Source organism: Schistocerca gregaria, chromosome 1 (assembly GCF_023897955.1).
Source record: "Schistocerca gregaria isolate iqSchGreg1 chromosome 1, iqSchGreg1.2, whole genome shotgun sequence".
NCBI classification, from domain to species: domain Eukaryota; kingdom Metazoa; phylum Arthropoda; class Insecta; order Orthoptera; family Acrididae; genus Schistocerca; species Schistocerca gregaria.
Genome location: NC_064920.1, coordinates 848,160,722 through 848,178,784, shown reverse-complemented (window position 1 = coordinate 848,178,784; position 18,063 = coordinate 848,160,722). Strand labels below are relative to the sequence as shown.

The 18,063-nt window shown below is 36.6% G+C and overlaps 1 protein-coding gene across 3 annotated transcripts in view; it reads left to right on the top strand.

Annotated features, from left to right (window-relative positions):
* LOC126272689 (cadherin-87A) overlaps positions 1-18,063 on the top strand; it is a 663,064-nt gene that overhangs the window by 627,004 nt on the left and 17,997 nt on the right. For all 3 annotated transcript variants that reach the window (XM_049975716.1, XM_049975724.1, XM_049975733.1), the window contains 4 exons: positions 3,101-3,225; positions 3,391-3,492; positions 6,833-6,947; positions 14,724-14,912. In XM_049975716.1, the coding sequence (XP_049831673.1) occupies positions 3,101-3,225; positions 3,391-3,492; positions 6,833-6,947; positions 14,724-14,912 (531 nt within the window). The remainder of the gene's footprint in view (positions 1-3,100; positions 3,226-3,390; positions 3,493-6,832; positions 6,948-14,723; positions 14,913-18,063) is intronic.

The following is an 18,063-nucleotide window of genomic DNA, read 5'->3' as shown; positions in this document are numbered from 1 at the left end:
AGTTTCAAAGAAAAAAAGAGAAATAAAATACAAACCAATTCCAGCTGATACGTGAAACCTCTATTAACACATATGATTGTTTTAAGTAGCTTACTCTAAATACAAACCATGCTTATGTTGTAACAAAGCATTTCATTAATTTCCCCATTTGCCGCATAGCATAGGATTTTTATACTATATAATAAAAAGCATATTGCTTGAAGACTATGGGTGATTAAAAAAACTAAGGCAAATCTGGATTCAGCTCATAAAAAATCTATAAAGATCAGCTACTAAAGTAAAAAACGTTTTTTAAAAAAAACTAATTTCTTTGGCCTGTGTTATTGATGCTGCTACATGGATGAATATGCATCTTGTGCAAAATTTGATTGCATTTTCTTTGGCATTGGATGAATGTGTCAACCTTTTTCACACAGTGCCTTATAGCTGGCACGTTGTTCTCACATATGTTACAACATTCCCATCAACCCACATGTCTTACTAGGCTTGGTCCAGAGACAATGCAATAGGTGCAGATGTTCTAGAATTTAAAAAGGAGCATACTGACAAAACAGTTTTTCAATTGAAGACTTTTGCTTCTGAAATTACATATGATACATTCATGCATGTGAGTTTCATTCAGTGGAGAAGTTCTTCAGTGATGTGGATGACATGGGACTGAATTTCAGTTAAAAATAGGTTCATAGTGTGGTGTACAACTGTGTTATATTATTTGTAATAAAATTAATTTATTTGATTGCTATAATATTTCTAAATTTCCTCAACTTGAAAAGCTAGCCATTCAAGATGTTATACCTGAGTGCACAGCACTTTCCCCCACGATTTAAAAGGGCTACATCTTGAGATAGTAAATACACATTTTCTAAAATGGATGTGAATTTCCAAGGAAAATTTATGGTATGCTTTGCATTTAGTATCTCAAATGGTGAATAGAATTTAGACTAAATACCGTTTTAGATGTTGCACATTCCAAACACATCACAGAGGATGGCAACCTGTTCTTATAGCACCCAAAAAGTGTATGGCATCATCTGAGGCTCTGCAGGAAGCACAGTATGATGAATGAGTTTGATTTATTTGAGTACTTAATTTATAATTCAATACTGGTTAATAGCTATCATGCATATCTCAGTGGAACATTAATGAATATATGCAAATCCCATTTATACATAGATGAATAATACCATGAACAAAGTGTAAGACACATTTTACTGTGCTATCTCAACAAGTTCAACTGCAGGAGCAATGCCACCTTCCTGCATTTATGAGATAGACCCCTAAAGCTGAAAAAAAGACTTTTGTTTCCTTGGCATGAAGAGTAGCTTCTCACCTCTCAACAAAATTCCACATATTTTTAAGAGACCACTGCCAACATTTTTGCTTCAGTTTAGAATTTTTAGCCGCAAGAGATCTGGGTAATGACAGTCATGTTTGCATGATGTCAGTGAGATGGTTCAGGCCATGACTTCTCACTTAGTTCTTCAAATTTATGTTTGGTTTTTTAATAATACAAATTCACTGCTCCTTTTGAGAAATTTTTTATTTTAGATTTGTAAGTGTGTCACCATCTGCATATCATTCACAACTGAAAAAAGATGGCCAAAATATATCCACTGCAGGCATCATTTTTATCTTTACTTTGATTATATTGTTTTATTGTTGACCATAGTAAATAAACAGAAACCACAGTACAAAATATTTCCTACATGTAGATTACTGATCCGGTTCATATGCCTCTGCCTTATAAGTCTTGTAGAATTTCTGCTATGATCTCCTTAATGTAGTTAATAATGATGGTGAATTGTTATTAAATGATGTATCCAACACTAAAGAATTTGGATTTCATTTCTCTTCACATTTATTAAGTTAATGTTTAGCTTAATGATAAACTTTGTAAACTATAGGACATCTATCCTTTGCATAGGTCAGTAACTTAAACAACTTGGAGAATGTTCAGGGAGTCCACAAGTGGCAGCAATAAATGAAATAACTGTACATGTTATGCAATTCACTGTGAATTTGAACAGCCTGATACATAGTAACTGCACACTTTTAAATGTCTATCTTTTGACTAGCAGGCACATACTGACATGGTTACTTCACATTGTAACTCCTTGGTGCCGATTGATAGAGGCTATTTACAGATGTGCATATTACAAAAAACTACACGTAGCTAAAATACTAAGCTACTCCAGTGTAGATATTAATATAAAAGGCAGCAAAATTAAAATGGACAAAGGTACAATAAGCAGTGAAGTAAGTTTGCTTAATAGTCAGCTGTATAATTTGAAAATGGCAAAATTAATGGCACTGTTTTATCAGTGAGAAGTATAGTGAGCATGGAATATTCCAAAATTTGACAAAAGCTTGTAATCTGAATTAACCAACTAAGAAGTTACTTTAGTGAAAGTATACATTTTTGGCAACAGAAAAATCAAAGCTACAAAACCATGGAACTGAATTTTAGAAATTACATTCTAGGATTCAGACATTCTGGAACATGAAAATCTTGAATACAAATGGCTTTTAAAATATTATGTTTTCCAAATAAAGTTAAGCATTTGTTGAGAAGAAGAGAATAAAAGCTTTTAAATCAGCTACGTTAATCTCTATGTTAATCTTGAAGTATACAATTTTATATGGAGTGTGGAGTTTTGAAATGCACATGGTCTCCAGGTATCATAATTTATGAATATTTCTTTAAATAAAATTTTTCCATAAGAACTAAATATACCACTATCATCAGTGGCCTGAAAACTACTATGGTTTCATGAAATATAGCAAGGAAAAAAATTTAAATGTTTTTGTTTAGTTTTTATCTATGTGTGTGTGTTTAACATATATGTATTTCTGTTGTATATGTACTAGTAATAAAGCAAAAATACCGGAAAGTAAATAATAATAATAATAATAATAATAATAATAATAATAATAATAATAATACTGTCCCTCAAGAGTGGCATACAGATGAGTAGCGTAATTCCACTTTGCTGTGTTACAAGCAAAGCCACAGTTTGACTAACTAAAACTGAAATAAATTACTTACCTATATGTATGACATTTACACTGGTAAATTATTTGTCTTTCTTCTTTGTTACAGCCAGCATTTGTTGGAGTGCAGGAGGAAGCATTTGATCCAGCACTTGCTGCACTCATTGCCCTTATAATTGTACTTTTTGTGGGCTCAATAACATTTGTTGTTGTTTGTTGCTGCCTGAGGCATTGGTATGTATGTGTTAATGATATTTTTACTTATGTTATTGATATTTTATGGACATACCATGCATTTGGCACCATATTACGTTAGCAGTATATCTGATGATAACAGCAGCTAAAACATTAAGAATTGTTAATTCACTAGTTTAATGTTTTTGCTCTTTTTTCTCTTAGGGTCATTACTGTACCAACAGATCTGAAGAAGAAAGAAGCATTGATTAAGAAAGAAATTCTGGATGAGCTTAACACAACAGAAAATCCGCTGTGGATAGAACAGTAAGTAGTGATGATTTTTTCCCCTTTTTGACAACATATATTATGACTAATTAAAATGACATAGATAATAAATTGTTGGAGGAAACTTATGTAATTAAATGAGGGCACCACCTGTTATGAGAAGGGAGGGCTTAAGTGACCTCCCTCCTCTGAAACCCCTTTCTAAACTCTCCCAACCAATTCCTATTTTCTCTCATCAAAAGAAGTCTGCTGTTTCAAAAGCTGGTAGCACTGTTTTCTATTTTAAGAGTTTCTGTCAGCAGTATTCAGAGTTGATTCAACAGAAAGTAAATATTACTAATAATTCTGTGATCTTATACATTATTAAACTGAATTTTTGTTTTTACACAGTAATCACTCTGCAAAACCTGTTGACACAAAAGTGGACATACACTACATTTTCAGCTCTTAACATTTGCTTTGACCTCTTGTGTGTATTTCCACCTGTTTTCTTCTCACAACACTGCCATTATTTCTGTAATTCAGTCCTTTCCATGTTTCACCAAATGTAAGTGTAAGCTTTTCAACAATTTATTAGTTAGACTTTTCTGGTTTTTTTCTGTAAGTATTTATGTTTGCATCATCTTCCTTAGTACCTACTCAGTTTTTACTGCTTCATGCAGTCCATATATTCACAATGTACAGATTACAGTTAGCTAATAAGTGCTCACTCTAATCCCCCCCCCCTCTCTCCCCCCCCCTGCCCGCCACATTTCCTACCTTGAAAAAAGTGTTCCATAGTGCTGCCATTTGGCTCTTAGCTCTTTTCTTGAATCATTTTTCCGTACTAGGGTAACCAGGTATTACAAATTGATGATCATCTTTTTTACCCAGCAAGGACTTTCCATTCCTTGATTTTGATAAATCCTCCTCCTATTCCTTTTGAACATCAAACCACCTATCATGTATTACAACTTTTGTTCTATAGAATATGTTATTAATATATTGATTACTTTATTCTGGCCTGCCATAATATTTTCTTTATTCTCTATGTGTAAGTATGAGATGTGATGAAAAATATATTAATCAGTGTTAAGTGGTCCAGTTTTAAAAATTGTCCCCACTATAACACCTCAGTTACTGCTGCTCATGTTTGGAGTGTGGCTATGAATACATGTTTTAGGTAGCTCCACAAATTCTTAGTTCACAATATTTAATACTTGAGTTTTAATATCCCTGTGAATAAGGGAGCATAGCCTCCTGATACCACATCCAGAAGTGGTATCCTGTTCCCGTCATGTCCCTATATGCTCTCACAGACAGCACTAACTTTGTCCCTGACCCCTTGTCTGTGTGAGTGGCACTTGTGTGTGTGTGTGTGTGTGTGCAACTCAACCTCCCTTTTGGGGTGAGTAGCAATTTATCCTTTCCATACTGTTGTTATTCCATCTTGGACTTTCCATTGTTTGGTCCAACACATTTATTTCGAGTAACATAGAAAAAAGTAAAATTTCATGATTGAAATAATATAAACATGCTATAACTGCTTTTAACATGTAGCGTAGGATTTGCTAAGTAATTAAGTTTTGCTTCTTTTTACCACTTTTATTAATGCATTCCTTGACAGTTTTGTTCTCTCTCATGCAAATGTTTACAGAACATGGTTCTTAGGTGAGTTAATGAATGTAAAATCTTTGCAGCTCTATTTGCTACTGTGCTTCAGTAAAAGGGAAATAAAACTATTCACAAAGTGGGCAGTTTATTTTCTGATCATAACTTTTAAAATGTATATCTTCATTTTACCGTTTACTTTGGACGGATGTACTCTTAACAGAACAAAGCCTATATTAATCCTCATTGTTGACAAAGCCTTTGTCAAAATTTGCTCATAAACAGTAGAAAATATTGATCAATGCACTTCGTTCATGACTGTAACCAGGTTGAATTAGTACCACATTTGTAAATTTTTCCTTCTGTAATCTGTACATATATTGGACACACTCTCAGAATTTTAGATTGGGTTCTTAACAGCTTTCTTCTTAGAATTTAGTCTTAACCTAATTCTTACAATATATACTGATAAGCCAAAACATTATGACCATCTGCTTAATAGCTTGTTTATATGTCTTTGGAACTAAATGCATCACTGATTCTACATATCAGGGATCTGACAGTTTGTTGATAGGTTTGTGGAGGTATGTAGCATTAGACATCTATGCAGAGGTCATGTAATTCACATAAATAATGGGCTGCTGATTTGCGTACATGGTGATTGTGACCCATGGTGACCCAGATGGATTTCACAATATTCACATTAGGCAAATTTAGTTGCTGAGACGTGAGTTCACTATAATGCTCCTCAGATCACTGTAACGTGGTCCTGGCTCTGGGACAGTGATAATTATACTGCTGAAAAATGACATCATTGTCAGGGAAGACATCAAGGATGAAGGGATGCAGGTGGTTCGCAGCTGTCAGTGTCTCTTTGATTACTACCACAGTCCCATGCCAGCACAGAAAAATGTCTCCCATAGCATAATATTGCTCCCACCAGCCTGCATCCATGGTGCATTGCACATTTTGAGCTGCTGTTCACTTCGATGGTGCCATTTGTGGAGATGACCATCAACTTAGTGTAGCAAGAATGTGATTCATCTGAAGAACTGACATCTTTCCATTGACCGACAGTTGAATTCTGATGGTCCCGTGCCCACTATAATCATAATTGATGATTTTATTGGGTCAACATTTGAACACGTAGGGGTGATCTGCTACTGATCTCCATGTTCAACAATGTGTGATGAACGGTGTGCTCCATAACACTTGTGCATGCATCAGCATTGTGCTCTTTACCCATTTGCAACACATATCTTTGCTAGAGTGATTCCCCATTCATGTCTGCTCTGCTTACATAATTTTGTTACTGTATCATGTGTCCAAAATGTCACCAGGCAGCATCCAACATCACGGTGGGCAGTAGTCGTACTGTTTTGGCTTGTCAGTGTCACTCATGTGTGAAGATGACTGTTGGCATATATAAGATTCCTGAGGGCATATACAAAATGTAAATAGAACAACATGTAATAATGTTTAAGTTCTAACATAGAAAGACTTGCTTCACTTCCTAAGTCATGTGCATTTGTTAAAACCAAAATAATTATTGGGAAGGAAGAAGGAGCTTGAAAAGTCTGATTAAAAAGTTCTCTATTATGCAGTATATGGTTGCGGTTCTAAAAGAGGGAATACATAATATTGTACACTAGAGATGAAATTTGTCACACTGTACCACAACATAACATTTTTTTAATTTTATCACTGGTCCCACTGTACAGTAAAAAGTAATTGCTACTGCTCTTCTGCTTGGCAAAATAATGATATGCTATTTGATCCTTACTTGCAGGAAACTGAAATTATATGAAGAGCAGGAATTGACAATGCAAGTGTTCAGTGAGCCAGATATGATGGCCTCACAACAACCTGGAGGTGATGGTGGAAACACAGGGCAGTTCCCACAGGTATGACTGATATTTATAAAAAAATGTGGTAGTCACCTTCATAATGAACAGTAGGTCAGGAATTTACAATTACTTACATGCATAGATGTAAAATCATTCCAAGAGTTTATAGATAATTCCTTTATTTATATTTATCACATCATCTCATAGTTTATGGTTACAGAAATGACATTTTAATTGATGGAAAAAGCTGTTTGACACGCTAGGCTTGTGTATATGATGGGATGTGTTTAAACAGAGACTTGTTCATCTTGATTTAGGCTTTCTGTTAATTTGCTAAATTGGTTTGAGCTGATGCTGAAATGGTTCTATTAACATGAGTGCATCATATCCTCCCAGCATGCTCGATTCTCATCTTTTGTATTCCATCTTGTTAACAAAGAGATAGAGGGGGGATGAAAGGATGTGCTGGAGTGCAAGTTCCCATCTCCGCAGTTCAGAGGGACTGGTATTGGGTGGGAGAAGCCAAATGGCACATACGGTGTAGCAGGTTCCTAGGTCTCTAGAATTATGCTGGAGGGCATGCTCTGCTACTGGGTATTGGACATCTCCCAGGCGGACAGTTCGTCTGTGTCCGTTCATGCGCTCAGCCAGTTTAGTTGTTGTCATACCACTGTAAAAGGCTGTGCAGTGCAGGCATGTCAGCTGATAAATGACATGTGTTTCTATTGGCTGTACTGACTGATGTAAGTACTGGACAGCCTCTCTATCTCTTTGTTAGTAATTGTTTCAAAATCTTGTGTTAGACTCTAACCAGTCATTTATGGATAAACGATAGAACATGTTCTTTCCCATATACCTTTCATGTCTGTATCAGTGCTGAAATAGTCTGCACCTATACTTTAAAAAATGATGTGAGGTGTGCTGGTATCACTAAATGAGCCTGTTCTTTAAGTCAAATGTTTACAGGCAATCGTCCTGGACAATATTAGAATTCTGCCAGATGTAATGAATCTCCAGGCAGAGACACAGTTTGTTCATGGCCACGTATAGATCAGATAGTCTGCAAACAAACTATGAACTTCCTCTCGAAGTTACATTTTTACTGGTCCAAAATAAGCTTAGCCTTTATTTCATTTTTCACTCTGTGTGTCTTATATTCCACTGTCTGTAGAATCTGCCCTATATTTGTGACAGTAAATGGTATCCCAGTTCCATATCAATGGGACTATTTAAACTACACACAGTTAAAACTATCCATGGTTGAACCATGCTACCTTTTGCTGATATGATATTGCCACACATAAACACAAATGATCATCTCATTGTTTTTTATTGCTGCCGCATAATAAACCAATTCTAACTCAAATAATTTTTTAACTTCTTTACATTCCTCTTTTAGACATTTTGTTTTCTTATATTCCTTGTAGAAATATCATCTTTTGAAACTTTCCTCTACACCAGTGAATGTGGTTATTTCATCTACCTGGATGAACAGATTTTCCTACAATATTTGCCAACAAACTTCAGAAAATCGTTTTAAAATTATTCTCCCTGTATTTAAGGCTGAAGATGTAGGCATTTGCAGTGTAGAATTTACACTTATTTTTTTCAGAATGGTTATTCACCATTATGAAATCGCTCTGACACAAATTAGTATGATCAGAATGTTAACAGATATTATTCAGTATTCAAACTGAAGGAAGATTAGTGAATAAAGTATCTTTTATCATGACCAATGGGCCTACCAGTCTAATGGTAAAGTGCATGGTTGGAAACCAAGAGGTTTCAGGATCAAATCCCATTCAGACCATGGAAATTTTTCAGTCAGCCTTTACACTAGCATTCACATCTTAGTGATATGGAACTATGTCAGAAGTGACATGTGGTTCAGATTCATGTTAAAAGGAGGTCCTCTCACTCTGGTAGGATTAGTGGAGTAGATTAAAGGCACAGAAGTCACTGAAGTGGTGTCCAATTGAAACAATGTGCAAATAGGTGGATGAAAACTCCTCTTTAGGCATTTCCAACCAATTAAGCCCTACAAATTTACTTTATCATCATTAGAGAAAAAACACCATTTTAGATGAAGCAGAATGGTGAAGTTCAGTATTGTGTTTGAAGAACCATTCCAAATAACACCTGAAGTAATTTCAGGAAACCTAAATGTGGATGGAAAAACAGAGATAGAGCACCACATCTACCAAACTGCTCCTTATCTCAAAATATTTTGTACAGCCAAAATATGAATCACTCCTTTTAGACAGAAAAGCCATTTAAAAACGTCACATAAATGTGCCAACAGTTCTTTCAGCTATGTACTTTATCTTGGGGGATAACTTGGGAAACACTATTCCATAAAGATGAAAAGATGAGTGCATCATATCCTCCCAGCATGCTTGATCTAATCTTTTGTATTCCATCCTGTGTTAGACTCTAACCAGTCACACACTGTTCCAATTATTTAAGAAATCATTTGTGAGCATGGATATGCTATTGTAGCTTCCACATTCACTTCATATGCTGTTTGGGAAACACACTTATCCTGGCACCAATCCATCAAGAATCTCCTCCAGTCAGTTTCAGTAAACATTGTACTTGCAGTTACTTATATGTTAAAATACTTATAATATGCAGGCATTTTAAAAATATGTGACCATTCACACAATTAAACCAAGTTGTATGTATCTTCAGTATTGCCGGCTTTCAGTTCATGTATTTGCAAAGCCTTATTAAGAAATATTATATGTTTGTAGGTGTCATCAAGCAAACGATGATAGGTTCAAATGTAATCATGGTCAACCTCAACGTGGGTTCCCTTTACACAAAAGTAACAGTAAAAGAGACATTAAGACTATGGCTGTCATTTCTCTCTTCAACTTTTAAAATTATTTTGACACACTTAGACAGCCATGTATAGTTTGTATGGTGGAATTTATTATGAAATGACTTACGTAATATCCATGATTTACCACTAACACCAGCATAGCTAATCTTTTCATGGAAGATTTTGAAGAATGGACATGGAATAGTGCCCTCCTCTGTGCATCCTGTTTCTCTGCTTCTTCAAAGATGATGAAACATTTGTAATCTGGCCGCATAGCAATGAAGTGTTGTAGGAGTTCATCAAGCATATTAACAGCACACATCCAAAAATAAGATTTACGTCAGAGATGGAGGAGGATGGAAAGCTGTCTTTCTTAGATGTGTTGGTCAAGCAGGTCTGTGATTCAATGGACATAGTTGTTACTATCCAGCTTGAAAAAGAGGTATGCTGAACACACCAAGACACAGATCCAGGACTGTTTTGGACAAGGAGCACCTCAGCTCCAAGATTAATCACCTGATGACAGTGTTTTGGAAGGAAAAAAACAGGTATTCTGTCCATGATATTATGTCAGTGCTGTTAAAAAAACCAAGATGGGATGCCGTACAATTAAACAGGGAGGATTGACGTACAATACGGCTTCCATTCTGTAGTGCAACAGCTAGTAAGATAGGTTGGGTCCTAAACAGGAAATCCATTCTGTAGTGCAACAGCTAGTAAGATAGGTTGTGTCCTAAACTGGAAAGGAATCAGATTAGTATTCCAGGTACCCAGGAAATCAAATGAAGATTGCCACTTGTTAAAGATGATCATCTTGACCTGAGAATACCAGGAATTTATAATATTCCTTGCAAGTATGGCAGCAGTTATGTGCAGCAGTCTGTACAGATTTTGCTGATCACTGCATTGAGTGTCAGTGTTGCCTTAAACACAGAAATTTTAAAAAACCGATGGTGGCCCAGCACAGCCTCTTAAATAAACACATGATTATGTTTGAACAAATGAGAAGCCTGAGTTACTCATTAAAGTATTGGGGCTCTTGTGATCAGGAAAACAGTTGAAATTAGACTGTGCAGACAACTTTAATAGAGACACTGGCTGTGCACGGAAGCATGCACTTAATAAAGAAATTGCACAGAAGAAGATTTATCACGGTTTACTGCATGTAAGTGATGGGGCTGCAAGCGATACCTGCTAGCAAGTGAAAATTTAACTTTTAATAGGAAGAATGAAGGTTTTTTAGTTAGCTAGAAATATGTGTGTGAGAGACACGGTAACAAGGGAAAAACTTTTACTTTTCTGACAAAAAGCACATTAATATATTGGTACAATAAAAAAAGTTGACAATGATTGACTAAACATCACCATCACGTTATGGATTGCAGTATGTATTACTTTCATGAATTCTCATGTAATGAAACTCGACAAAAATGTCAGGGATAACCTTCATATTCATAAATATTTTTAGTTGGTTGATCCATTAAGCAGTTCATACACATTTTTCTGGTATGTTCCTGCACACTTATCTATCACAATTCACATTCTTATGTACAGTGGTGTTGTTGTGGGGAGAACAAAGACGGTACTTCCTCTTACTTCCAGTTTTCCGCTCTTCACCCTCTCTTGTTCCTCTTCCTTCTTCTTTGAGTCTTGGCCAAGGAGATTCTGAATTATAATCTTCAAACTTTGTCTCAAATTGGAGATAAGTAGCCAATTTTCAAGAGGAGGTCTCTAAATTTATAGACAGATACTTGAAAATTCTGTACTTGGAGACACTTAGTGTTTCTAAGGCAAAAGTAGAGAATGCAGCTGTCCACTGCATTGATGTTTATTAATGTAAAAACAATACTGGACGCCAGCATCTACATTTTCTACTGGCTGAGCAGTTTGCTTATTTTTGGTCCAGTGTGTCTGTTCCACCCTTGGTGCTGTTGTAGAAGGGCAATTTCAGGTTTCCATGTCATTTCATCCACTACTACCTAGAAAGACATCTGCACAATAGTATTACAGCTTTTTTATTTTTCGGAACTACTGACAACAGCGTAATTCAGTCACTGAATTCATACAGAGAAGTGCTGACAACCCCATTCTTAGAAGGCAGGAATTCAATAGAAATTTCTGGTTTATTTTTCTCCAAGTACATACTTATGGTAACCCTATGCTTTGAAGTTGTCTCACAAGTTATGTGGAGAAAAATCAGTTGTCACCAGTTATGTTTCTATTGCTGCTTAAAACTGGCTGTGTAATCAAAGAAATTATTGCGTACGAACACAAACTTTTCCACCTTCATTGCTCAGTCCAGCACTTGTTAGAATCCTTATCAGTATACTCATAAATGTAGTCATTGTATAAGTATGAAATGTGGATATCTGTTAGACATTTACTGAAATAATGGTTCTAAATTTAGGTCTTCCAGTATTGTCAGTAGAGATGGCGTGTCTTTATGCTCAGATTGACAGATAGAAGTTAGATAAAGCAATTACAACCCTCCACCAAAAATTTAAGTTTTTTGACCAGATTTCAACACTTCTATGAGTGCCTTCATCAGAAATTAAATATTCAAATTGGCCTATAACATAAAATACAAATTTACGTGAAAATTTTTTATATAAAAGTGTAAGTAATGACCAACAGTGCTAGAAAGAAACAGTACTTACATGTCACATATAAGATAAATATCAAGCGAGAAAGGCTTTAGTCACAAAAATTTAAAAAGAATACATGGAAGGTGAGCCACTATGGGCTGCTCAAACCTATAAAGCCACAGGTAGCAACAGACTGAGGCACCCGTGTTAGCAACTGTGGCAGGTGAACATTACACCAGCAGACATGGTAACTTTTGTTTATGTTAAAGCTTAGAAATACAGTTTGAAGACTGATTAACAGTACAAAAAGAAACAGCACTTACATGTCACATATAAAATAAATATTAAGCACCTTAAATGCTTTTAGTTCACACAGATCAGTAGATCTTTTGTTACTTTGCTGATGTACTTAAATCCTGTTTCTGTAGTGTTCCAATGCTTGTCCATTTCACAATTAGTTCTATGAGTTCATTATCAAACATCAAAGAGCAAATATCTTCTATCTTAGGATTATCATCTAAATTTCTAATAGTCCTTGTTATACCTGGTATTCCACTGATTATACTATCACAAGATGCTCCTCTATCTTTAGTTGGTTCTTTTCATGCTCAACAAAATCCATTTTTCCCTTTGTAAACAAAAGGAACTGATACATCATCATTTTCTTGGTCACCTGTGCAGGAAAAGTCAACAACTACAACACAGTTTTGTTCATCACAGTAAGACCTGGATGTTGCTTTTTCAAGAGTAAATAATCAAAAATGGAATCATCAGAAAATAAATCCTCTACATCCATTTCCTCTCCCTCTAAGTTTCTCTTCCAAATTTGGATTGTCCCCCCTCAATACTTCAGTTCGTTTTCTTTTTTATGATGCAGATGGAACCAGCTACATTTTTCCCACCTGTGTAATAATTACAAAGATGGAGGCCTTGTAACTTTAAGGAATGTCTAAAAGAAAAGGAAATTAGCTGCATTAGTTCTATTCATCAAAAATAAAAGTATCACTTTTGGAAATATATGTCTAATAGACACACAACAAAACTTGCGTTACTGGAAATATATGTTTCACAGACACCATGATATTTCACAAAACAACTATTACTTCATGTGTAACAGTCATCACAACAATGACTCACACCAAAAGGCTGACAAAGATATTGTATGAAGCTATAGAGGCATTCCCATCAATAGCGCAAAAAGTATTGTCAGTCTAACAAATTAAAAATGCATGTGTGACCCTCAGGCACATACTTCCTTTTAAGGGTTAATCTGTAGATACAGATGGCACCACCCAGCATGCACCATCTCTATGATATAATCCAAGGAATCAGGCACTGTCCTTTCAGCATAAAAGCGGGAGCCTCAACAGTTTCATGTCGAGGCTCATCAGTTTCATGTCAGTCAGACTTATCCTCTGATGACAATGGTGTGCGGCCATAGTGAATGGTAATATGACAGTAGAATGCCTACATACATTCAAAAACAACAAATCTAAAGTAACTTAGTAGATCTAAAAAATCCTTTTATTGCTACTCATAATTTGTACTTACAAAAAAATTTTCATACAGCGAATAGTGATAATAACAATAAGAGTTTAAAAGTATCATGTTGTTGTTTTTGTTGTGGTCTTCAGTCCTGAGACTGGTTTCATGCAGCTCTCCGTGCTACTCTATCCTGTGCAAGCTTATTCATCTCTCAGTACCTGCTGCATCCTACATCCTTCTAAATCTGCTTAGTGTATTCATCTCTTGATCTCCCTCTACGATTTTTACCCTCCACACTGCCCTCCAATACTAAATTGGTGATCCCTGGATGCCTCAGAATATGTCCTACCAACCGATCCCTTCTTCTAGTCAAGTTGTGCCACAACTCCTCTTCTCCCCAGTTCTATTAAATACCTCCTCATTAGTTATATGATATACCCATCTAATCTTCAGCATTGTTCTGTAGCATAACATTTCGAAAGCCTCTATTCTCTTCCTGTCCAAACTATTTATCGTCCGTATCATAGCATGACTTAAATACTCAACACCATAACATATAATAAAACTGACCAACACTTACACAATCAATGTTTATGTGTATTACCTTTTCTTTTTGATTCTTCCTTTGGAAATCAGCTATTTCAACCAGAAATACTTCAATTAACTGATGATGAAAAAGTAGTTCAGGCAACAGAAACAGTGAGTGAACCTTTGCTTCCAGCTATTCGTATTTGTCATTATGTTCTTTGTTGTTCTTATTCTGGTTTTTCCGACCTGCTTTTTCCTTTTCCTCAGTTTAAAAAAATAGGCAAGCTAGAGCCTTGCAATCCTAATGAAAATTACTTCTACAGTTCCCTGCTCACTGTAACACTTGATTCATTAATACATAAGTCTGCTGGATAACAGTATTTTGTAAAAAGCATTTTGCACACTCTGCAGGCTGACAACACCTATGCAACAATCCGGCAGCCAGCTCGGCAGGGCTCCCCGAATGCATCACAGCCATTACCCAGCCATCAAGCCTCAACTGGGGAACTAGCTGACTATGCCACTTTGTCTGGTGGTGGCATAGAAGCTGCACGTGGTGGGAATAGTGCCCACGGGTCTTTGAGAGGAATGCCACAGCAGGTAAGTAACATGACATCACAGTTAACATTAGATTTCGTCTGACACCTTACATGCAAGGAAGCAGGCATCGTATTCTGGGTACTGTTGTGTTATAAACATTTCACTTGTCAATCAGTTTAGGCAATCCCAGAACCCCAGAAACCTGAAAAAACATACAGGAGGCATAACTACTTATATATCAGAACAAAAATTCAAATACATTAATTAAATGTATAATTATTTAATGGAAATGTGTGAGTCTAACATTCTTGTTTCAAATTATACCAAAAATTGTTTTATTTTACAATAACATTAAGTGGGGCAATCATGAAACAAATACAAAATGATTAGTACAGAGACTTTAGCCTTTGATCTGACAAAACAGTATCTCATCTGAGAAAATTGTAAAATCACTTACCTTCCAGAGGAACAATTCCATGTACTGCTAAAAGAATCATTTAAAAGTAGAAAAAAACACTACTTAGCTTTTGGAACTGTTAGTCTTTTCCTTAGGGAGAAAGTGGAGGGAGGTTGATGAAGGCTGTAAAAGAAAATCAGGTCACATGAACCTCAGGTTGAGGGAGACCCACCTGTAATGAGCTACTCTGCTGCTGCTGATTATGGGTTTAAGGGGACTTAAACATCTTAGGTCATCAGTCTCATATTCGCCTCCCCCCTCCCCTGCCCCTCCTCCCAGTGGAATCACTGCACCTGATCTTGCGGGCAACTTAGAAGGATGTATGTGAGGCAGGACGTGGAAACCAACCCGGTACTCACCTACTGTGATGTGAGAAACTGCCTAAAAACCACACCTGGGCTGGTCAGCACACCGGCCACTGACATCAAGCCAGTGGGCAGTCCTTGGATGAGGTGGGGGAGAGACAGAGATAAAGCAGAGGGGGTTGGGTACCAGAGAGAGTATGAGGTAAAAGATAGTACAGTGATAAGCACTGTCCCAGCTTCTATCCATAGATGATAGTAGGGCAAAGCAAGAATTAAGTATGGTTTTGAGGAAGAGAATTGAGAAGTGGAAGGAAAAGTTAAATTAAGAATGAGGAGTAGAGCAAGAAAAGTGAGGAAAAACTTGAAAGAGAGAGAGAGAAAGGGATGAGAAGACGGGGAGGGGGAAGTTAAAGATGAAGATAAAAAGCAATAAATAATGAAACTCTACCAAGCAGAAAAGTCTACAGATGATAAAAGGGGAGATGGAGTGAGTTGTTAATGGTGATTATGTTTAGGAGTGTGGTAGGATTCAACAGTATGATGAAGAAAAGGTTTAATTCTCTGGATTTCAGAGAAACAGGTACTGATGAGAGAATCCAAATGCCATTATGGTGTACTAGGCACAGGGTTTCTGGACTCATACCACAGAGCAGGCTGTCCTAATGCTGCCCCATGGGGCAAGGGCATCCCTACCTGCCCCTATTTAGCTTGTGGACAGGTGCAGGTAGTGTAGGCTACCAGTCAAATCATCATATTGCATGCATTCTGCACACTTCTAGGCCATCCATGCTCAGATGTGTTAGCCAGTGGGATACAACTGCATACACTATAGCATGGCTACAAGACTGCCTGTGCAACAGCTGTTTGCCCACCTCTGCCCACCTGTGCTTGTGCTGCCTAGCAGGCTGAACAGCCTGCTATAGAGGATGCACAACAACTGGCTGCTGGTCTCCCCAAAGCAGAAAATCCTACTGTGTTCATATATGCACTCAGTCAGTTTAGTCGTAGTCTCTCCTATATAAAAAGCTGTGCAGTGTTACTTTGCAAATAACTTTATAGTTTCACACATTGCTCTCCCATTGACATTGAAGCATTTAGCAGTGGTGAGGTTGGTGTGAGTGGAGCAGGTGTGTGGGCTTGATACAGTTTTACAGTGGAAATGATGGCAAGTAGGTTAGAAAATTTAAAAGTGGAAATAGATAGGTTAAAGTTAGATGTAATGGGAATTAGTGAAGTTCGGTGGCAGGAGGAACAAGACATACAGGGATATAAATACTAAATCAAATAGGGGCAATGCAGGACTAGGTCAGTAATGAATAAAAAAAATAGGAGTGTGGGTAAACTACTACAAACAGTATAGTGAACGCATTATTGTGGCCAAGATAGACACGAAACCCACGTCTATCACAGTACTACAAGTTTATATGCCAACTAGCTCTGCAGATGACGAAGAGATTGATGAAATGTATGATGAGATAAAAGAAATTATTCAGATAGTGAAGGTAGATGAAAATTTAAAAGTAATGGGTGACTGGAATTCTATAGTAGGGAAAGGAAGAGAAGGAAACATAGTAGGTGAATATGGAATGAGGGTAAGGAATGAAAAAGGAAGCCTCCTGGTAGAGTTTTGTACAGAGCATAACTTGATCATAGCCAACACTTGGTTCAAGAATAGTGAAAGAAGGTTGTATACATGGAAGAACCCTGGAGATACTGGAAGGTTTCAGATAGATTATATAATGGTAAGACAGAGATTTAGTAACCAGGTTTTAAATTGTAAGACATTTCTAGGGGCAGATGTGGGGTCTCGCCACAATCTATTGGTTGTGAACTGTAGATTTAAGCTGAAGAAACTGCAAAAAGGTGGGAATTTACGGAGATTGGACCTGGATAAACTGACAGAACGAGAGGTTGTAGAGAGTTTAAGGGAGAGCATTAGGGAACGATTGACAAGAATGGGGGAAAGACATACAGTAGAAGAAGAATGGGTAGCTTTGAGAGGTGAAATGGTGAAGGCAGAAGAGGATAAAGTAGGTAAAAAGATAAGGGCTAGTAGAAATCCTTGAGTAACAGAAGATATATTGAATTTAATTGATGAAAGGAGAAAATATAAAAATGCAGTAAATGAAGCAGGCAAAAAGGAATACAAACGTCTCAAAAATGAGATCGACAGGAAGTGCAAAATGGCTAATCAGGGATGGCTAGAAGACAAATGTAAGGATGTAGAGGCTTATCTCACAAAGGTTAAGATAGATACTGCCTACAGAAAAATTAAAGAGACCTTTGGAGAAAAGAGAACCACTTGTATGAATATCAAGAGCTCAGATTGAAACCAAGTTCTTTGCAAAGAAGGGAAAGCAGAAAGGTGGAAAGAGTATACAGAGGGTCTATACAAGGGCGATGTACTTCAGGACAATATTATGGAAATGGAAGAGGATGTAGATGAAGA